Genomic DNA, 23390 nt, shown 5'->3' on the forward strand with positions numbered 1-23390 from the left:
AGGAACCATCATGGGTTGCCATGTTGTCCAAACCTAGAGTGTTTCTCTCAGGGTAGTTTGTGTTGGGGCAACAAGCCACCCTGAAAACCCATGGCTTGGTCTACCAGGGGTTGTTCAACTCATAGTGGATTGCTATGTCATCTGAACATAGAGGAGCAATTTCAGTGTGATTTATGGAGATCAGCTAGCAAGTCAGTTGGCAAAAACAACAAAACCCCCTTGCAACTCCTTTGCCACTATCTTGCCTGGGCTGCTGCTACTGTCAGCATTTTGAAGTAACTGCTATGTTTTTTTTGGCTCCAGAAAAAGAGATCAGCCATAAGGGACACTAAAATATCGGCTGATATCTTCCTAAGGGGAGAACTTAGTCATTTGTTGGGTGCACCATGGGTTGTTTTACAAGCAACCCACACTGCATAGCACATTAACAGGGTGGGTTGTCATGTTGTGCAAACTCACCTAGAGAGCTACAAATACAAGGAAATGTGGGAAAAACGGTTCTTGTAGTCATTATTTTTATGTACAGATATAAACAGATGTTAATGTGGGATTGGAACAAACTGCAAAATAACTACAAGTTAACAGTTTTAAAGAAAATTTATTCCTGTAGACCGTTGTGCATGTCATCAGATTTATGCAATTCTAAGCTCACTTCCTTGGAAGTGAGTTTCACCAAAATTCATGGGTGCTACTTCTAGGTAAGGCTACAGTCCTATGCCTTTACCACCATTAGCCGTGCTGCCCTTCTAGACAGGCTGGCTGGGTTGGGAGTTGGAGGCACTGCTTTATAGTGGTTCTGCTCTTACATGGCTGACCGTGTCAGAAGTTGATGCTTGTGGGGATAGTTGCTCTGCACCATAGTGTTTATGCCATGGAGTTCCACAGAGCACTATACTATGCCCCATGATTTTTAATAACTATATGAAACCACTGGGAGAGGTCCTCTGGCGTTTTGGGCTGAGACGTCAGCAGCAGATGTCGGCAGGTGAAGCAGTATTTGTTTTGAACAAGTGCCTGAACTCAGTAATGGACTGGATGAAGGCCAATAAACTGAAACTCAATCCAGGAAAGATGGGCGGTCAACCTTTCCTGGATGGAGTCACACCGCCCCCTCCAAAGGAGAGGGTCTGTAGCTTGGGGGTACTCCTGGACCCAGAAGTATCACTTGAGTCTCAGATGGACTCAATAGCAAAGAGTGGCTTCCTTCAGCTACGGCTGATGATACCAACTCCAGCCCTACCTGGAGAGACAGAGCCTGGCCATAGTTACCCATGCTCTGATGACATCCTGATTGGACTACCCTCTACATGGGGCTGCCTTTGATGATGGTCTGAACATGGTTCAGAATAAGATGCACAGTTGCTGCAAAAGCTAGTCTACATGCCCACATCACACCAATCTTATACCATCTGCTTTGACTACCAGTTGAGATCCAGGCCCAATTTAAAGTGCTTGTTTTGACATTTAAAGCCCTAAGCAGCTTGGGACTAGGATACCTGAAGGACTGCCTTTTCCCATATGTATCTGAGTCAGAGGCCCTTCTCAAAGAATCATTCTCCAAAGAGGTGAGAGGGATAGTAAATAGAAGGCAGGCCTTCTCAGTGGTTGCATCTCACCTCTGGAATAGGCTCCCCAAAGAAGTCCACCTGATGTCCACCTTTACTAGAAGTCCCCAAAAAAGTCCACCTTTACTAGCATTTTGGTGCTATTTGAAGACTGTTTTATTTTTCCAGATGTTTTCATAATTGATTTCCATTGTCACTTCTGTTTTGTGAAATTTTAAATTGATGTTTTAAGCTGCTATACTCTGTCCATATTGTTGTATTGTAGTATTTTATGGAATTATTTATGTTATTGTTGGTTTTAAGGAAATGTACACTGCCCAGAGAGCTCTAACAGGGCTGTAGGTGCTGTCTATACATTTAATTGATAAATAAATACTAGAGGGTAAATTCATTTTTGGAATGTACTTCTCTGTAAACATATTTAGGTGCGTCTTTAAACTTGTAAAGGTCTGACTTTCCAGGCCTTGCTTTTGCAACTTGCTGTGTAACACTATCATAAAATGAAAAAGCAACCAAAAAATCAGCTTAACAAATACTTTCAACAGTTGTTGAATTTATACTTGCTTAGGAATTTCAACTTCAATTTCCAAGCAAATAATTGTATTTTCCTCCTAACAAACATTTTGTTGCTATTGTGGTATGCCTTCAAGTCATCTCCAACTTATGACAACCCTATGAATTACCACCCTCCAAAGTTCCTGCCCTTGATAGTCCTCCTCGGTTTTTGTAAACTCAAGGCTATGACTTCCTTTATGGAATTGATTCAACTCATATTTGCTTTTCTTTTGCTATTGCTTTAAACTTTCCCTAGCGTTTTTGTCTTCTTCAGTCAGTCTTGCATTCTCATGAAGTGCTGAAAATATAACAGCTTCAGTTTCATCGTTTTTGCTTCCAGGAAAAGTCCTGACTTGGTTTAATCTAGAATCCACTTGTTCTTGTTTCTGACAGTTAAGGGAATTCACAAAACTCTCCTCTAGTACCATGTTTCAGATGCACCAATTTCCTTTCTGTCTGCTTTCATCACTGCTGTCTGCTTTCACATCCATTAATAATGATTGGGATCCTTATACTTGATGTTCTTTTCTAGTTTGTTCCTTGTTCTCCTTCCAAGTTTCAGTCATCTTTGATTTCTTGGCTGAAGTTTCCCTTTTAACTGATGATTGAGCCAAGGTACGCAATATTTCTCACAAGTTTGAATTCTTCATTGTCAACAATAAAGTTGTGCTGTAGTCATGATTTTTGTTTTCTTCATGTTCTTTGTTTTCTTCATGTTCAGCTGCAGGCCTGCTTTTGTGCTTTCTTCTTCCACTTTCATCAAGGGTTGCTTCATTTCATTGTGACTTTCTGCCAGTAATATGGTATTATCTGCATATCTTAATTTAGTGATGTATCTTCTGTCAGTTTCTACTCCTCCTTCCTCTGATCCTAATCGAGCGTTCCTTTGTCCAGGTGAAACAGATGGGGAGATAAAATACACACATGCCTGATGGCTTTGCCTAAAGGAAACCATTCTGTTTCACCATTTTCTTTCCTAATAGTTTCTTCCTGCCCACAATCCAAGTTATGCACCAGAACAATCAAATGCAGAGGCACACCATTTCTTTCAACATTATCCATAGCTTCGCATGATTCACACAGTTAAAGTCTTTGCTATAGTCAATAAAGCACACTCTGATCTTCTGAAATTCTTTGATGCCCTCCAATACGCAATGTATATTGGTGATATGATCTCAAGGGTCTCTTTCTTTCTGAACCATGCTTGAATGTCAGGCATTTCATCCTCTATATGTGAAATTCTTGGACCAGTTGAGTCTCTATGGCTTGCAATTACTCTGTTGGTACTCTGTCTGCTGTGGATGTTTTATTCCTTCCAAGTGCTTTCAGAGCAGCTTTTATTTCGTTTTCCAATATTGCAGGTTCTTTTTCATAGGATTTCTCTTGGAAGGAGTTGGTCATCTTTTTATCTCTTCTCTTCCCCATATTGTTTCTAACTTCTCTTTATTTTATCCTGGTCAGATAATAATAGTTCATTGTCACTATTTGCTACTGGTCTTGTTTTGATGACATCCATCTGAAGCTACTGGGAGAGGTCATTCAGAGTAATGAGGTGTGAGGCTGTGTCATTAGTACATAGCTCTGTCTCTTGATGTTGTTGAAATCGGGTGGGGCAGTTATCTGAAGTTGTCAGAGTTTTGTATGGGCTGTGTGAGGGCCAATAAATGGAAAGCAACCATAATAAGCGAGGTACTGTGGGTGGCATGTTCCCTAGTTCCGGAAGGGAGGATCCATCTTGTTTTGAATGTGAGTGTACTCTGTTTCAAATATCAGGTTTGCCTTTTGAGAGGGCTCCTTGGTTTAGCCTTGCCCCTTTCAGTTATAATTAAATCAGTACATAATGGTTTAACATTCAATATCATGTTTAAAAGAGATGGGGCAAAGATATGCCTTTAAAGCAAGCAGCAGAGGTGCACTAAAATAAAACTTGCTAATTATTCTTTGTTTCCTCCTCCTCTTGAGTTTTCAACCCATTTTCTCTTTCCCCCAAGTTATTTTACTGACATGAGCAAAAATCTAGGAATGTGGGCAGATATTTCCAGCATATTTGAATCAAACTTCAGCTTGCTTTTCCTTGTGTCACTATGTTGTATTGTGCTTCTGTAGTACCAAGAGAACAGAGGCCTTGCCTGAGGTGTTACCTTGGTCAGTCATTCTACTGCTTCATTGTTTCAACTCAGAGAAAAGATCATAGTGTTAATTATTACTGTTTCTGGAAGAAAAGCTAAGAACAAAGGTGCTTCTGTATGAACTCAGCTTGCACAGCATGACAAGCCTGCCATTGCTTAACTTACTTGTGGGGGTTATCACATTGCACCAAGCACTCTTGAGTAGCACATTTGCATGTTGCCTGGAGGTATCTGCCTTGTTGCCTTGCCTTGCATGTCATTCAGAACCAGACAGCAGAGGTTGTTTGAGGGTCAGACAACTTCCGTATGACCCATGGCTCGCTTCAGGGTTATTGAGTGTTGTCTGACTCTTCAAAAAGCCCTGCTGCCTGGCTTTGCGCAACGTGACAAGCCATGGTAACTTGGGTGCCATGCGAAAATGGGGCCTGCAGAAGCCTGGCATGGTGCAAGCAGCCCTGGTGGTAAATTAAGCCACGGTGGGCTGCCACTTGCTGTGCATCAGGGTCCCAGAGGTCTGTTTCTCCGGACTGGTTGGGCTTCAATTTCACAGCCGCTGAGAGAAATGTGTAAGGCATCCCAGCTCTGAGCTCGAGCCATTTTGGAGGAATCTGATAGTAAAGAAGTAAGTTACACTAAGACTGAGTAGCATACACATAATTTAAATTAGAAAAAGAAAGACAAACGTTGTGATCTAGACTGCCATCATACCTTCAGCCACTGTGCTTTCAACATATGGATTTAAATACAATGAAGCATGAATTTATTTACAAATTTCTGAATATATATTTTCATTTATATTCTGCGGGAGGAAAAAACCTGAAAACTGCAAAGGAGATATTAGTGTATAACTAAAATATTTTTAAGGGAACTCAGAGTCCTCAAATTTTGCAGCTATAAATAGCATTTTGTTCTTTTTTTTTAGTTACAACAGGCAATACAGGAATATCCAGTTGTCCTGCTACCCAGTCATCGAAGCTACATGGATTTTCTCTTGTTATCTTATGTGCTATACACCTATGACTTGGCTTTGCCTGTCATTGCTGCAGGAATCGGTAAAATTACAAAAAAATCTTTTTTTTCAATCTTTTTATTTGTTTTCTGAACCTACAATAGAAAGAAAAAAGGGGTATATAGGAAAAAAATAAGCCAAGGTTCTAAAGATTTAGCAAGCAACTCCTGATTTAAGCACATTTACAATGAACAAAAGTCTCTGTCTACCACTTTCCCATCCAACCCATTCAACTCTCAATCATATATTTATCCAGCCTGTGCAGTTAGTTATAGATCATAAAATTTTAAAACATAAAATTACACAATTCTGACAAGTGTAAGAGTGAATATTATGTTAGTATAAGCTGAGTTAGGGCCTTGGATCAGCCTGTTATAAATAAAATTGAGGCCTTTTTGGTATGTTCATTGTCTTTGTGTGCATGCAACCTGTCATGCGGTTTTGTATAGTGGGGGAGCTGTAAAATGTTTGAACAACATTTCAAGACAACTGAATGGAAGACCCTCTTGAGCTCATTCTATGAGGGGAAAGTTACCCATCTTCAAAAACTACTGGATTGCTTTGTTGGAGCCTGCCAATGATATTGCCCATATGGGGACTGCCCATTCAGATCTTCATGATGGCAGCCTTTTACACAGAGCAGGCTTTAAACATTAATCAGAAGAGTGACCCTGTGGCTCCTAGGCAGCATTGGGAGTGTGGGGCACAGGATACATTGAATCCCCAGTCCAAGGTCACAAAGAGAGCTGCAACCTTAGAGCTGAAAATCTGTGTTTCTCAGTTCCCACTCCCCTTCTCACTGTTGGCTTGGCCAACAGCTTCTTTGTCAAGGTGGGAAAATCAGCCTTGGAGAGTTGGTAAAGAAAACGGGTAGGGGAAGGACCTGGCGCCAGTGGGATACATGGCATCCTGGCCGTGCTCTAGTCTCCTTTGCTCTCCCTCTGAAGTGCCTCAACTAAAGGGCCAAACACAGACTTCACCTCTGCATTGGATATTCAAAAGCTTTTTGGTTTAGAGGCTTCTGAGCAACTACAGATAGGACTGAATCCAAATTCTCTTAAAGGCAGCTTGCCAAAATTAAAATGGAGCATAATTTTAATTAATAGTCTAGCATGACTGGGTTGAGACAACATGCTGCAGCTCATTGTGGTTGTTTAACAAATACTGAGCCAAATGCCTGCAGGTATCATTGTATATGCAGTCCTTGCTTGAGATTTGCCGCATTGCATGTACCCAGTGATTGTGGCTGTTGCACAGGTTAACCGGTCGTTGCAAAACCCTCAAACAGGCTATGAGTTGTTTAACCCTAACTTAATTTCTATTCGCCAGGTTCACATGACATGACAACCCTGGGTAAGGATTACATATTCAAAATGGAGGTACCACACACCTTGCCCATACTGAAGTCTGTCATGTGAACAGCTCGTCTATGTTCAAAATATGGCATCTTGATATAATTTGTTGGTATTCATGGTTAAATATTTTTGGAATTTGCTCCCTAAGTCTGTGCTGGCTTCCAAGCTACTTGCTGAATTAGATCTTATTTTCTAGACATTGATTGACTTTGTTACTCTGCATGATCTTCCTAGATTTCCTTGGAATGAAAATTGTTGGTGAACTGTTACGAAAATCAGGTGCCTTTTTTATGCGACGTACTTTTGGTGGAAACAAACTCTACTGGGCAGTGTTTGCTGAATATGTAAAAACTATGCTAAAGGTAAATAAATTTCAAATTGCCTGGAATTTTATGTTGAATTTCAAGACTGAGTATAGTGGCATTGCAAATTTATGTACACGTGTCTTATCAATTGGAGCCTTATCATTCATGTTTGCATTTGATTAATTTAACAACTTGTTTTGCTTGTCATTGGATTATTTGGTTCTTGCTTTTTGTCTTTTGCAGGTGCTACTTGAAAAGTACAAAATAAACTCAGGTTATTCATTTTAAATGAATGAATGAATAATATAACTCATTTGATTTTGCTGATTGTTAACTCTCAGTATGTTTTGTCCTGAAGGGTGGGTATGCTCCTGTTGAGTTTTATCTTGAAGGGACAAGAAGTCGCACTGCAAAGACTTTGACTCCAAAATTTGGTATGTTGATCAAAAAGTTAGACCCTTTGTAGAATTATGTGATTTATGTGAGGTAGGAAGTGAGCAATATGTATCACAAACTGTAAAAGCAGTTCATTTAATTTTTACATGAAGATTATGCATTAATTTTAAGATACAGATTCTTTTCTTCTTATAGGTCTCCTCAATATTGTGATGGATCCCTTCTTTAAAAGGGAGTTGTTTGACATTTACCTTGTACCAATCAGTATCAGTTATGAAAGGGTACTGGAAGAATCACTTTATGCACATGAACTTCTGGGAGTCCCTAAACCAAAAGAATCTACATCGGTAAGGAAGCAAGCTCGAATTGGCATGACTTGAATGTTGGATATTTCTCTGGGTTCAAAACCCTGCTTTTCCAGAAATTCATTGTAGCCTTGCTCAGGTATAATGCTAAGCCATGATTTTGCATTATGAGAGCAAGCCCAAGTGAGCCTTAGGCTCTGGGTTCCTTCCCCTTCTCCTTCACTGCAGTTGTACAGAAGAAATTGGAAGTTTTTGCTTCCATTTTAAATTAACTAAATTGACATGACATCTAAATCTGCTAAAAACAAGCAAATAAATTACTCATCTGCTTCATAAAATAGTTTATGAAGTTGGCTTTTTTCAACTTACTGTAGTTAAGATTATTCACAGTTATGGGTTTGGGCAATACCCTGAACTGTGATTAATCTAAAATAGAAGCAGAAACTTCTGATCTCTTCCTAGAGGTGCCAGAAAAGAAGATTGGAGAGAGTATGCAAGCTCTAGTCTTGCCACTGCTGATTTTCATAATGGAAAGGCAAATGCAGCCTCCATGTCTGCCTCAGTTTCTCTACTAGAAAATTGAAACAATAGTAACATACTGCATGGGAATGTTGTGAGGATGAATAGATTAAAACTGAGAACTACAGAAGTTATGCTGTAGTAATTAGGATAAAATAATAAATGTTACATATATACATATATCCCCACTGCTCAGTTACTTTTTAACTTTTACTCCATAGGGACTCTTGAAAGCCAGGAAAATTTTGAGTGAAGATTTTGGAAGTGTACATGTGTTCTTTGGACAACCTGTATCACTCAGAACCTTGGCAGCTGGGAGAATCAATATATGTCCATTCAACCTGGTTCCAAGGTATTAAAATGTGTGCCTTTTCTGGCTTATGAGCAAGATTGGCATGATCACAATATGCTGGATGTGGTTTTCCCTTTATATGCCATATCCAGTAATTACTGTCAGAGCAGTCAGACCAATCAATTCATTGGACCCCCTCTCCTGCCTTCAACATTGGCTAGATCTCATTGTTAAAGGGGTGCTTCAGCATAACAAAGCAAAGCAGTGGCTTGTCCGTTGTGGTGGATACAGTCATTTACACTCAAGGAATTACCGTATTTTTCGCTCTATAAGACGCGCCTGACCATAAGGCGCACCTAGTTTTTAGAGGAGGAAAACAAGAAAAAAAAATTCTGAATCAAATGGGCACATAATCACAGGCACATTCCCCATTACTTCCCCATGGGCTGCACATCTGACAGACTTACTGCACACACATATTCGCTCTATAAGACGCACAGACATTTCCCCTTACTTTTGAGGGGGGAAAATGTGCATCTTAAAGAGCAAAAAATACGGTACTTTTTTCCCATCTGTATCCATTTCATATGTGTTCATAAGTCTATTCCCTCTTGTTTCTTCTTCATGATCCACATGAAAATTTGTAAGTATTATGATAAAGCCTTTTACCCCAGAATTGAGAGACATGTGAAATTGGAATGAAGTGTATTTTGATCCACACATTAGTTTAGGAGATATGAATCAGGCTAGCTTGCTTCCAAATGCAAAGAAATCTTCAACTTTCCTAGGATTGCTGCCTAGCTCTCTTTTGTCCTGCTATGGGGAGCCTCTGCTGGAATCTGTTTCCTTCTGCCAACAGAAAGAGCTTTTCATTTCACAGACTGCAAGTCTGGATCCAACCCAAATTTTTCAACTGAAGTTGTCAGGTGTGAATTGGAAATACCTCTCCAGTAAGGGTCATGTTTCAGTATTGGTTTAAAGAGTCAAATTTTGGGCACTTTATCCTACAAGCATTCCCCATATTTCTATTATTTAAAATGTGTGCATGCACATGCATGTGTGTAATCTTTAATATACGCTAACATTTTCACCTGTGAAATATTTGCTCCCAAAATGGAAATGCCACAAAATCCATTTTGAAGTTAGAAGGAGTGCTCTATTTAACCCTTAACTTACTAAACAATGCATAGGACAATTGGCTTGGCTAGCAACTGAGCTGCTCTGGAATGGCAAGAAGTTTCTCTGCCAAAAAAAGGAGAACTCTCAGGTGGGTTCAAGGGAGCAAGCAAAACTGACCAAAATGCCAGATGCTCACTTTTAATGCCACTACTCTGGATGTTTTCTGTTAGACACATTCCCCAAAAGCCATCTGAGGAAATCCAAGAATTTGTCAGCGAGGTAGCTTACAAAATGGAGCTCCTCCAAATAGAAAACATGGTGCTGAGTCCATGGATATTGATTGCTGCTATCCTGCTCCAGAATTTACCAGCCATTGATTTTGAACTTCTGGTGGAAAAGACACTTTGGCTGAAAGGTTTAACTCAGACATTTGGAGGATTCCTTGACTGGCCTGGTATGCTTTGAATATTGTATATCATTCATTTCCTGGGGGCAGTGTAACTTGTCGTTCCTTGCACTTGTTTTAGGACTATAGAGGCTAAAGCTCCTGCTGTACAATTTCCTTTTACAGCCCCCAAACATCTCTGATTCTTCTAAAGTAATGCATGAGCACAGGATGGGATTATATAATTATAGTTCATTGTGGGCATAAGAACACATTCTTACAATCTTTTGTAAGTGACTTGTGGCCTCATTAGGACCCTGTCATTGAGGGAACTTATCCCACCTGAGTTCAGACGTTAATATTATCAGGTAAAGAGATGTAATGGAGGTCTGCTTCTGCCTCTCCTAGCAGCCAAACAGGTGAGGGACTGGAATGAGTCAGTTCCAGGAAAGGCAAATCTGACCTGGAATAATAAATAGAAAACCGAAACCCCTGCAATTTGTCATTCTCATGACCCATTGATTGTTTACTACATAAAGGTTCATAAAGGCTAAAGTAATAAATGTTACAGCAGCCTTTGCTAGTTGAATGCACTCCAGTGACAGGAGTTTTAGCCCAACCATCTGGAGGGCACTACAGTGGGGGATACAGTTACTAAAAATTTAAAATTGACTCACAAGGATACTTGTGTTAACTACTGAGGTCTAAACTAAGCATAGATTTGCACTTGCTTAAGACAGATGGGAATATATTATTCTAACCTTAGAGATTCTTGTATTGTTACAAGATTAGCATAACCCGTCTTCCATTTTCTTCATCCATTTATAATGATCTGTCAACTTTCATCCTCCCTATGCTTTCCTAAACATGTCAAGTTGTGGAAGGAGTAGGAGGGGACAGCAGCCAAGGTCTGCTTCCAGGCTGTTCTAGCATCGCCAGTGTCAGCCCTGAGGAATACAGGGAATACAGGAATAAAAAGTGACAATTCCCAGATTCTTCATTAGCATCAGAGGATCCAAGTATGTTCTGAAGCCTTTATTTTACACAGTTGGAAACTTTAGGGAAAGCATTTGCTAATTCTTGTGGCTGTTGTTTTTCTTCCTCTTCCTGCTCAACAACTGTGTAAGTCTGGGAAAGTGTGGTGAAATGAAAGGGGTTCCTTCTGAGCTTCTTTTTTCTTTTTGAGAATTCACAAGAGAAAGTTTAGCTTTTCATGAGATTTGCCAAATAGGTTTAGAAAGGCATAGCCCATTGTGAATCAGAATGTCAGATTCTGCCCATCAGTATTTGAAACCATTCAACTCTCTTGTGAGATACCTTTACTTGATATTCTCACTGCAAAAAAGGCAAAAAAAAAAAAAAAAACAAAGCTTGAAAATGGAGAGGAGTGGTTGTTGATTTCCAGTGGTGCGATATGAAAAAACATGAATGTCAGGAAGACCCTTGGAATCATTGGATGTTCTATCTCCCTGAAACAAAGATCAAAGATATAACGAATATTACCAATGCTCATACAGTCTACTGATACACAACTCACTTACACACATCCCTTCCTTCTCATATATGTGGAAACTAATGGCACTGCCAGTAGGAGTTGTACGGAAAGTACATCAGACTTGAAAACTTGAGAGAAAAGATTAAGAACATTGGGATCCAGATAGTTTTCTTCTCAATCTTTCCAGTTCATGAAACAGGAAAAGTTTGCCAAAATAATTCCTGGCTATGATGATGGTGCAGCCATGAGAGATTTGGATTCTGGAACCACGGGCTAAACTTCCTGGAAGATAGACTGCTGCCAAGCGGTAGATTATACCTTGCAAGAAAGGAAAGGATGTATTTGAAGAAATCTATCAGGAGGGCTTTATACTGAGTTCTACAGGATAGAATGTTGTACATCTTGGGGCAACATCATCTGACAAAGGATTATTCACTGCAACAGTGAAAGAAATCTAGCTGAGCCTAAAGCGTCTCCCAAAAATGTAGGAAAGAATTCAGGGAATAATGCATGTGGCCATACACTATTGCCCAAAGTGTGGGAAATGAACAACATGAACTTGAACTCTTAATGCACGCGGGTAAATATGACCTGATAGGCATAACTGAAACTTGGTAGAATGGCTCCTATGAATGGAATTCAAAAATTGCAGAATATAACCTGTTGCAGGATATAACCTGAGATCTTATTAAATCTCAAAAAGGAGGTGTAATTGTGCGTTATGCTAAAGAAACGTATCTCTGTGAAGAAATACAGGAAGGGACTAGTAATCCCATCAAGTGTATCTGGATTAATATAAACAGAAAAAGGAATAAAAGGAACATAGTAGTTGGACTTTATTATCATCTCCCCAATCAAAGAGAGGATAAAGATGAAGTTTTCAAAAAAATGCATTGCCAGTATTTCAAGGAGGCATGTTGTCACTATGGGGGACTTCAATTCCCCTGACACCTATTTGGAGTCAAATTCTGCCAAACATGAACCTTCTGAGTGATTCCTAATGTGTTGCTGATAACTTCCTCCAGCAGAAAGAAGAAAAAGAAGTATGGCTTTACTTGTTCTCATTCTAACCAACAGGAAGACATAGTGGACAAAGTATCAACTACAAGAATTCTGGGGGAAAGTGACAATGCCTTACCTGAATTCTCAATAATAAAGGAAGCTAAAACTCTCAGAACTCTCTGTCATCTTTGAGAATTAATGGAGGACACGGGAAGTGGCAGATGACTGGAGAAGGGCTACTGTTTTCCCTATCTATAAGAAAGAAAAAAAGATGAACCTGGGAAACTATAGACCAGTTAGTCTGACATCAATCCCTCAGTGGAAACATTCAGAAAGTGAACAGTCATCTGAATGGGACGGTATAACTTAGGATCCTGCAATGGCAGGGGGTTGGACCTGATGTCCTTCTGGCCCCTTCCAACTTTACTGTTCTTTGATTCTATGAAAAGAGAAAGAAATGTTTGATATATTTTATTTATAGATTTTCTTATTGTTCTTATTTATTTTTCTTTTTACTAGATAATCTCTGTGCCAACAAAGCAGTAAGATCTGCCCTTGCTCTACACTCTAATATTACCAGCTTTGTCAATGGACAAGTGGTTCTCTGTGTCAAAGAAATAGGACCTACTGCTTCAGAGGAGATAGTCTTTAAACAAGCCCTTTCTATACTCCTGTGTGGGTCATACAGGAACCAACTGCTTAATCTCTTTGTGCGACCAGCCCTAGTAGCCCTTGCAGTGGAAAGGACACATTCTTCCAGAAAAGGTAAATTTGCTTTTTTCCTGAATCATTGCACATCTGAAAATTAAACCATATATTCCTTCCCTTGTTCAGCTTTGTTATTTCCTAAGTAGAAATAACATGTGTGGAAACTTTGATTCTGTTCTCTCATTCCTTGGCCTTCAGTTTCTACACATGGTGAGACTGGGAGAAGCCTGGATGAGCTACCAAATGCAAAAGCATATAAAGAGTCATTTGTGCATGCAAATCTATCTATGAGCTGGATTTAGAGTGTATCTCTGGGTTCAGTGGAGCTCATTGTAGGCTCATTTAACAAACCTGTGTTGAGATGAGATGCAGTGTCAATAGGCCTCAGGTGGCATGTTTAAAATGGTGGCCACAGAAATCCTTCATGTGTTGCTGCCTCATCATAGGTGGACTGTCATGTCATGTGAACAGCTGTGTTCTTCCTCCTTTCCTCATCTCCCTAGTTGAACTAGGTTAGAAGGGGACAAGTTATTAAGTTAAAAAGTTCAGTATGCTAATTGAGTATCCTGTTATGCATGCAAACTAGTTTAGGATAAATAAAATAGGATGCTTACATGAACTGGCAGTTCATGATGAAGATGCCAGTAGCCCCTGGTGCTTTAGTAGGTTCCCTTCCTGTGTCCTAACTAATTTAGGCTGCAGACTTGATTACTTCTAATGTTCGTTAGTCCAGCTATGAATCGGATTTCAGACTTCGTTTAGCAAATAGAAATTCTGCAGTAGCTGTTTGTCAAAGAGGAAGGTGCTCATATTGGCTGGTTTTATTGCATAATTCTTCACTGAGGTTAACCACAAACCATCAGCAGCAGTTGTGCTTGTGTGGAACTCCATTTTATTACAGCAGAGTTTATGGATGAAGAGCTTCTGATGAATTGTGCCTGCCATTTTCAAGTGATTCCAGCACTAATGTGTACATGTTCAATTTTTCCATCATCAATTGAAATACATTGATCTTTTAAACAAATAGCATCTTGCAGACTTCATATTTTAAGAGAAAAAGATTTTGAAGAAAGGTCTTGTTAATGAATTATTAAACAATTTTTTTCCAGATGAAGTCTATGGCAATTTTACTTTCTGGCTTGATGTTTTTTCTGATGAGTTTATCATCTTACCTGGAATTCCCCTGAAGGTAAAGTTTTCTGGGTGTTCCTGATCTTTTAATATCTGTAGGAATTGCTAGTAGATTTCATTAGTGTCAAGAGTACCCACTAGAAAGGAGGAATAGGATCTTGGGGACTAATAGCTAATCATGTTTGTTAAGTAACTTAACTGTTCCAATTTACAGTAATGTATTTGGAAATCTTTTTAAAAAGTATATTTTAATGGGTAGAAAATATAAACAAAACCCAAGAACCTTTAACAATTTTTGTGGGGTGAGGGAGCTTCTTGTATTAGAGGTTCTGAGCTAGTTAACACACTGAAACAGAAAGATAATTTGAAGAAGGTGGCATCTTCTCTTCCCACTCCCCCCCCCAAGAAAAAAATTACCCCAAACCTTTCTAAATTTTATTTTTGAAAATGTACAAACATTGCAGCAAAGAATAATACAGCAGTCAGGACTGATAGGCCTTGCTAATAGTGATAAAAATAATGATTTGAGAAATCATCATTTCCAAATAAGGAACTGAAGGCACTGTTAGGTATACCCATGCACAAAGAACCAACAGCCACTACCTGAACTGCAGGGAGATTATAGGTTTTCACACAGAATGGAAAAGTTTTCTTTGGTCAGAGGCTGGACTCAGGATCCGTATAGAAGGTGCACTTGCCTCCTGATTGAATTTATATTCAGCTGGCACTTGGAGGTATCACAGAATAATAAGAAAACGAGTCTTCAAGAGTATTTGGAGTAGTTCATCTTGTGTTTTGATCTCATTGAACTGATAGGTGAGGACATTTCAGTATTGAATAACTTCTCCCACCTGTTCATTTAATTTGTCAATTGAAAGGTATCCCCCTCTAGTTAGCTGGCTAGTTGGTGGCATGTCTATTAGGTTGGCATTTCTGTATCTTCTTTGCTTGCAATGAAACACTCCCTTTAATTAAACTGAGAATTATATGCATCACCTGGCTCTTAATAATGCAACATTCCTGCCAGCTATACAGTCCAGGCCTTCTGGAACAAAATAGATGACAAAGTAATGTCCAATAAATCCTCTTAGGAACAGAGGCAGCATGACTCAAACTCCTATGTGAAAATTCTGTCCCCACTCGATTTTGCTTAGTAGGGCCTTGCTGCTTTTAACTGATGATTGGCAAACTTACCCCAAGCCAGTTTGTTGCTTACTCAGAAAATAATGAAATCAGCCATGTAGTCCTTGTAAGCAGTCTCTTGTATGTGCAGGATATCAGAGTGTAGCTTCAGAGCTTCCTGAAAGCCTGAACCACAGTAGCAGAAGGAAGGCTGAGAGAGGTTGCTAAGGAGATTGTGAGCTGAGTAAGAATTGAAGGCAGGGGAATGCTACTGAGCTGTCTTCCTTCTCTCAGAGCCAGAGCATTAGTAGTGAACACAATCAGATTAGGCAAGGAAAAGGTTAATCCAACCAATGCATTGCATGCAAAGAAATGGTACTTTGCATGCAATGGTTTAGCTACAAATTGACTGGATTCAGAAACATGACAAGCCAAGGTAATTTTTTTTACCATTGTTGGGAGTGTCATTTTGCTCAAAACTGAGTCATGGTATTGCACCATGGTATGTTTGGTCTTTCAAAACCATGATAAGCAACAACAATTATGTTGACAAGACAGTACATTGAGAATAATTTTTTAAATTTATTTGATTGTTTTTGACAATCAGCTCAAACTGGTTGTGATGATGCTTCAGTTAAGTCACATTAAAAAAAAATAATTATAAAAGCCCATGAAATGAATATTTTCAACTACTCTGTCTCTTCAAAGTTCAGGTTCTTCCCAGTAAAATAGCTCAGGCATGCTTGGTCTTGTAATAATTCTGAGTGCTTGGTTCCAAAATGCTTGAGCAGAGTCACTTCTATTGTCAAATCCCTGCCTCCTGATGCAGCTTGCAAAATGTAAAAATCACTCTGCTGCACAACAATAATTTGCAGTTATCTGACAGTACAAATTGAGAGTTGCTTGCTGGGAACAAATATTCCTGTGGAATGATCACTTTGGTTTGAAGGTTCAGGGTATGTATGATGTAGAAGTGGCTTACTTGATGAAAACTCTCAAACAGTGTGGATTCATTTAAATCAAAGTAGATTTAAATCATGTGTGAGATTGGAAACTTTCGTGACCATTTTTGATGAATTACAGGTTCACTAAAGCTCTACTGTGGTTTACATCCAAAACCTAGTGTGGTTAAAAAACCTACTTCATATACAATGGATTAGAATATACAATTCTAGAGTGTCTACCTGAATTACTTGGCAGCTTATAAAAACAAAAAAAATTGAAGTTGACTGGTTTAAAGAAAGTATAGCTGAAGTTAATCATGAAAACTGCCAGTCACCACCTTCTGGATGCTCTGGAGTTGGGTAGGGCTGGAGCATGTGAGTCCAAGCCTTTCTGCAAGTTCTTTATGGTCACAATCAACATTTATCATGAGATTTGAACCTGTATGAATTCCAGACAGTTAGCCATGAAAGTCTGTTGAAACAATGATAATTATTTGGTGGCTCCTTAAGGAGTAAAGCATTGCTTAAGGTTTCATTCACCAAAATCCTATCCACAGAAATAGGTTGTGTCATCCTTGTTTGGCACACACTTGCTTCATTTGGGGACATGCAAACAATTGTATAGGATGCATAGAGGCTGGCAATGGCGAGCTCATTACAGAAGGTTAATTGTTCTTCATTTGGTGTTTATGCATGCATCTTGCTTTGTCAATTCATTACAGTGTAGGGGTTGGTCATGCCCATCCTGATTGGACTGTTCAGTCTTTGGATCGGAATTCTTCACTCTGCATAGTATTATAAGTCACCTGTCCCTTCCATTGCTGGGCCTTTGGCCTCATTCTGCAATACTATACTCTCAGAATGCTTCAGTCATTTCGTGAAGCTTACTCAGGCCCACGGTTTATTTCTTGGTTTTGTATGGTGTTATCAGAATCTTAGTTGCTTTTGTGAATATACAGGATATAACAAGTTTTGGAAAATTTTTCAAATATGAGGTTAGAAATGGAGTCAGGTCAAGCTGGAAATATCTGTGTAGTTCATACCTTTTTATTTCTAATCTAAAATTTGCTTGCATTAACAGTAGTGAAACAGAAACAGAAAAATCAGTATTATCTATAGACTTTGTTGAGTAATAGTACTGCACTAGTGAAGGAGCACTATGTTGAAAAACAGGTTTTGATTTGAAATTGCATAACCAGACTCCATTTCCGCCTTATCAAGTGTGTGTACATTTTAATGGTATTCTAGTGCTTTAACCTACCATAGATTGTTAAAAACAGTCTGTACTTTTCCAGGGTAGTAAATACTACCCCAACTTTTATCCCAGTTACTAAAACAACATTTTAATGGGAAGCTATTTAGATAAAGTTAGTAGTAGAATCATTTTAGTTACATTATGCCTGTTTATGATATTTCATTATGTTGTTGTTTGATTAAATCCATTAAGAAAAAAATAACCAATTTTGTTTAACCCATAGGATTTTGAAGAAGGTTGTTACTTGCTTACAAAATGTGATGCAGTTCAACTCACTCCCCAGCAAATCTTTGTTACAGAGAAAGGAAGCACTGTCATCTCTTTCTTAATAGCAATGTTCAGGCCTTTTGTGGAAGGTTACCAGGTAAAAAAATTAATGGCAAAACTATTTTCACCAGTCTTCGTTCCATTAATTTTGTGGGGAGCAATATTAACAAATGGTCAGTGAGATATGATAGTACTGGGATTGTGTTTAAGATATTTTAAAGAGCGTATTCCTTTTTTATAATTCCAGTAGTTCACTCTTTAAAACAATCTTGAAGTTCAACCTTAAATAAGATTTCAGCCTTTTACTGATAATAAATAAATACTGCAATAAAACCTGAAGCTCAAACACATCCATAGCAGCATCAGATTATATGTTTTATGGCCTGGGAAATGACAGCACCATCACTGGATGCAAGATGCTTAACCTGTGCTGTATAGTATGGTATTCCGGCTGAAGGAACAGGTCTATAGCTTGGGGCTTCTCCTGGAGTCATCGTTGTCACTTGGGGTTCCTGTGACCTGAGTGACATGGAGTGCCTTCTATCTGTTTCAATTGCTGTCCCAGCCTCATTCCTATCTAGACAAGGATATCCTGCCTTCACTAGTCTATGCTCTGGTAACCTTCAAGTCAGATTCCTGCAGTATGCTGTTTGTGGCACTGCCTCTGAAGATGGTTCAGAAGCTGCAGCTTGTGCAAAATGCAACAGAATACTAGCATGGGTCAGAAGGTCTGAACATATACTGCCAATGCTGCACCACTTGCATTGGCTGCCATTATATTTCTGGAACTGTATGTAGCCCAATATAGACAGGCTAGTCTTGTCCTATTGAGCCTTGTTTACCTTGGGACTGCAATTGTCATCAATTGTCATCTGATGCCCTTCTCCAAATTCCTCCAAGGGTGCCCCCCCCCCCCCAATTATGGAATGCTCCTCATAGTGAGATCTGCTTGATGTCAATATTGTCAATGTTTCTGTGGCAGGTTAAGACTACTTATTAAAACAAAAAACAAGACTTCTCAGGCAGCTTATGGTAAAGCTTTTTGACAGGATCTGGGATCTGTATTCTTGAGTCTTTAAAACTGTTTTTATATTTCTGTATGTTAGTGGTTTCATATTAAATTATTAGATTGTATGCTTAGGGTTTTGATATCTGTAAACTTCCCAGGGAACTTTGCCTATTGGGCAGTATAGAAATAAAATGAATGAATGAATCTAGGTGCCCAGATGAACTTCTTCTGTGGGAAGCATTCCAGAGTCTGGGTACCTCTGTGGAAAACATCCTCTACCCAGAGGCACCCAGAGAAGGAAATCCAAATATGAGGTTAGGTAGTTTCATGTGAACAGAGATAATCCTTTAGATATCTGTATCCTAAACTGTTTATGGTTTTGGAGGTTAAACAGAGGAGGTTAAAACATTGCACGGGTAAGCTAACTAGCTTGTGAACAAAAGAAAAACAACGTATCCCCTTTTTTGTGGAGTTCCATCTTCTGATTAAGCTGGTATTTAAAATATAACCAGGAAGTTGCTTTTATTCTTCCTAGTATATAATTTATTCAATGATGTAAAAATGAATTAATAAGCTGAGATTTGTATTACCTGTGGAAAGAAACTCCTGTGTACTGCCTGTGGGCTCCCATATCCTTGTGCCACAAGAAATGCCCCCTGCCCTCAATTCCATATTGCTTTGAAAACTTAGGGGATTTTCAAAAGTGTGCCAGGATATAGTATAGGGAATTTGTCGTTCAAAGAACAAGAAAGAATCCCACTGGCACTGGCTAAACCTGTGAAGTGTCTTCTTAGAACCCAGTTCAAATCTTTAAAATACCGTGAAGTACTTTTCAGCTTAGATGATCTTTTGTGAACTTTCCTTCTCAGTGGATTGCTTATAAAAGAACTCTGAACATTTTGTAACGTCCTTAGTAAAACAAATATTTAATGTTATTCTTAGATAATCTGCAAATACCTTTCCAAAGAAGCAAATGAGGTCTTTACTGAGAAACAGTTTATATTTGGAGTACGAAGCTTTGCTTCTCAGCTTCTTGAAACAGGTGTGTGGTCTTTGAACAGTGCAATTTTTGTGTATTTTAACTCTTGGCTGTGCAGACTACATTTTAATAGCTCCCTTTCCTTTTGTTTAGGAAGTACACAGTGTTATGAGGTCCTGTCTTCAGATATGCAGAAAAATGCTTTGGCAGCTCTTGTGCGACTAGGCGTTGTGGCAAGAATGAAAATGTGAGTACCTCTTTGGAACTCAAAGAAAAAGTGAGAATGATACCCAACTTCCAATGATACCCAACTTATACGAAAAAGTGTATAAGGTCTATTAAAATAATATAAACTTTCAATACAAGATGCCAAGCACAAAACACCTTCATAAACAACAGTGTTAAAGAAGTATCCACTGTAGTTCGCTGTCTCATCTGATGGAAGGCTCTTCCAGTGCTTCTGTCAGTGGACTAGGGAGAGAGATGATCTTCATACATCTCCACTGCTCCTTCCAGCTCCTCACACTACTTCCCTCATCGTTTTGAAGTGTCCCCCAAGCCTCTGGGGCAGCTGTGACTGATATAGCTTTCACTAGATAGACATCAACTGTGGGTATAGCCCAGTAAATTCTTAGAAATAAAACCAATAAAATACCAAATTTAAAAGCAAATGATGCAACATGACATAATAAAATATAATTAGTTTTAGCCAGGTAATTTTCCAATTAATTTGGTCCCATAAGCAAAATCAGTCTGAACCCAATGATCAATGGCTGTGTTGCTGCTAAAACTGACTTTGGCTTTGCACAGTTTCTGTGGAGGCATGTGAGTGACGGGACTACCACTGAGAAGCTTTCTGATTATTGCTGTCTGATATGTATGTGCAGATGGCGAATTGATCTAACTTACGTGATGAGACTGAGCCCAAGATACTTAAGCCTTGGCTGGTCAAAACCAGAACATAGTGGCCACTTGCTTTGCAGGTAGCAAGTGGCCACTGTGGTTCGTTTGTGCAATCAGCGCATTGTAATGTAGTCTGTCTGCCATATAAAGCAGAATGTGGATGTTGCATCAGTTGCAATTTATTTCAATCACTGGCTGCAGCTCCAAAGGCAGCACAGGAATGAATGATGGTTACTGTTTCTACATCTGGGGCTTTGATCCCACATCTGCCTGCCACTAGTGGAATGGTGCAGTAAATCTAATGCTTCTTTTATTTAAACATATGTTTTTGCAATGTCTAATCGATGTTCCTTTTTGGGAGCAAGGTATTGCACAGGAAAAAAATTTGTACTGGAACAGTTTTTAATTTTCACTGATGTACACACTCCTGTTTCATGGAAATTAACAAACGATCAGTATGAATGGCTTTCTGTACCCTCTGACCATGAAAACTCTGGGATTGCAACAGTGAAGAGAAACTCTCACATTTTACAATGCAGTGGACTGAGGACCTTGTAACACTTTCAGATTTGAATGGGTGGCATAGATATCACCTTCAAGTGGTTATCTGGCCCATTTTGTGAAAGACTTTGAATAACTGTTAGAAAGTTGTATGCGTTTATACAAATCTGTATTTCTAGTAAAATGTTTTTAGTTGAGTGGTTTTTTAAAACTCTATGTGCCTGCAGGCTGCATGTTGGGTACCCCTTTGTGGGAACTGCACTGGAGATGCTTGAAAGAATGTGTAACTCACAACATGGGCTGATCTGGTTATTATTTGAGGGATATATATGGATAACATGAAAACTGAAGATCAGGAAGAGCCTTGAAAAATGCATCTGAAAGTAATTCTGTCACTGTATTTGAGACTCACACTAGCAAACTGGATCAGCCCTGTTGAGCAGCAGAGAGAGCAATGTTATCCCAGATCTTTAAAATTAGTAGCAAATATTTCCTGCAGGTAGATTGGGTGAGTAAACCATCTGTAGACAAAACTCTATCTACAGAAAATTGTTTCCCTGATACTCCATTGCTGCTGTCAAGTGCATAGATGAAACCAGTCCTACTCATTTTAAGTAGTTCTGCATTAATCCAATGATTACTGTGATGGTAACCAAGGATAACATCAGCACTTTCTGACCCAAATATACAACAGCAATGAGAGAGACAACACTGTAATATGGTTCTGCATGCTGCCATAAAATTATTAGACAATCATTTTTCTATTTATAGTACGTGGTTTTGAACTGTCTTCTGGATTGCAATCACTAATTGCTTTTGCTATCAATTCTTCCTTTCAAAATGGATAACTAAAAACTGGCATCCCAAACCGTTGGTCAGTAACTTTGGTAAGCTGAAAGAATATTGGCAGCTCTTTTTCATGTCAGCATTTTCAGCGGAATTTTTCAAAGTTTAATTATTTTTCTTAATTATTCCTAAGAAGGAGGACTTCTTGGAATGTCAGCTGAAGTTTAAAACTGATGGCAAAGAAAGAATTGCTGTAGTGTTGTTCACATGCTCAAAATGGTATTGTTTGTTTCATATTTCTTTGGGAATTGAGAATTAGAAGATGATATGGTTTACTTCTTGTTCTTTCTTTCCCAGGGCTGATGGATTCACTTACAGTGTAAGTAAAGAGGCTCTGAGTAATACTGCAGGAATGTTTGGTAAGTGTCCTTGTTAATGGATGGAGTTCTTGAAATCTGATCTTTTCCCAAAGATTCAGGACCTTAGGTAGCATGCTTGCACTTGTCCATCTATACGTTTTGAATGACCACATGTCTCATATGACTCTGAATATTTCTTCAATACATATTTGTTTCTATTTTTAGTAGTTTCCATCTGTCCTTCTATACTTGAGTGAAACTTTGGCACCTTGTGTTGCCACACTGACTGTTTTAATTAGATGGATGCTTTGTTCTTTTTAAAAAGCGAGCAAAATACTTTAAATGTTTCACAAATAAATGCAGAACTAAGATACAGATTACTATGTATTGCATGTGGATTTTTACAAAGCAGTTTTGACTATGCTCTTTACTAATACCAGCCTGATTGCCTTATTTCAGCAATGTGTGCTCTGCCTCCCTCCCTCCCTCCCTCCGTGTGTGTGTGTGTGTGTGTGCGCGCGCGCGCGTGCGTGTTCTGCCTAGTAGGGGACTGCATTAAGTAGCTTCATTTGCACAAAATGATAAACCAGGATTCTGGAATGAGCTGAGTGCTGATGCACACAGCCTGTTTGGCTCTTGTTCCTAGGATGAAAGATGTAACAAACCCGGAGTGGAATCTTGGTTTATTGTTACCAAATAACCTGGTGTTCATAAGTCAAGAACAGCCCCTGACTTAAGACCCTGGCCTATTTGGAAGTGACAAAACAGGCTACCTGCACCAGCAAACAGCTCATTCACAATAAGTCAGTGAATGTATACAAATATGTTAGATCTTTTAATCGCATTATTAACTAATGAGTAGAGTTATTTTGCCCTAATGAAGCTAAAAGGTTCCCATGTGCTCCCCATGGCCTTTCCTAATAGAAAGTATGTGTAAACTAGTCATCACCAGGGTCCCAGGAGCTTTGAATGGATTATCCTTCCAAAAAGAAAGA

The 23390-nt window shown here is 39.0% G+C and overlaps 1 protein-coding gene across 2 annotated transcripts in view; it reads left to right on the plus strand.

Annotated features, from left to right (window-relative positions):
* The window catches only part of GNPAT (glyceronephosphate O-acyltransferase), a 38223-nt gene that overhangs the window by 13232 nt on the left and 1601 nt on the right, over nucleotides 1-23390 (plus strand). For both annotated transcript variants that reach the window (XM_044420840.1, XM_044420850.1), the window contains exons 4-15: nucleotides 5172-5301; nucleotides 6848-6975; nucleotides 7277-7352; nucleotides 7510-7661; nucleotides 8360-8490; nucleotides 9780-10003; nucleotides 12951-13196; nucleotides 14249-14328; nucleotides 17815-17955; nucleotides 19810-19909; nucleotides 20000-20093; nucleotides 22394-22455. In XM_044420840.1, the coding sequence (XP_044276775.1) occupies nucleotides 5172-5301; nucleotides 6848-6975; nucleotides 7277-7352; nucleotides 7510-7661; nucleotides 8360-8490; nucleotides 9780-10003; nucleotides 12951-13196; nucleotides 14249-14328; nucleotides 17815-17955; nucleotides 19810-19909; nucleotides 20000-20093; nucleotides 22394-22455 (1564 nt within the window). The remainder of the gene's footprint in view (nucleotides 1-5171; nucleotides 5302-6847; nucleotides 6976-7276; nucleotides 7353-7509; nucleotides 7662-8359; nucleotides 8491-9779; nucleotides 10004-12950; nucleotides 13197-14248; nucleotides 14329-17814; nucleotides 17956-19809; nucleotides 19910-19999; nucleotides 20094-22393; nucleotides 22456-23390) is intronic.

This window comes from Varanus komodoensis, unplaced genomic scaffold (assembly GCF_004798865.1).
Source record: "Varanus komodoensis strain SLA01 unplaced genomic scaffold, ASM479886v1 scaffold1, whole genome shotgun sequence".
Taxonomy (NCBI): Eukaryota; Metazoa; Chordata; class Lepidosauria; order Squamata; family Varanidae; genus Varanus; species Varanus komodoensis.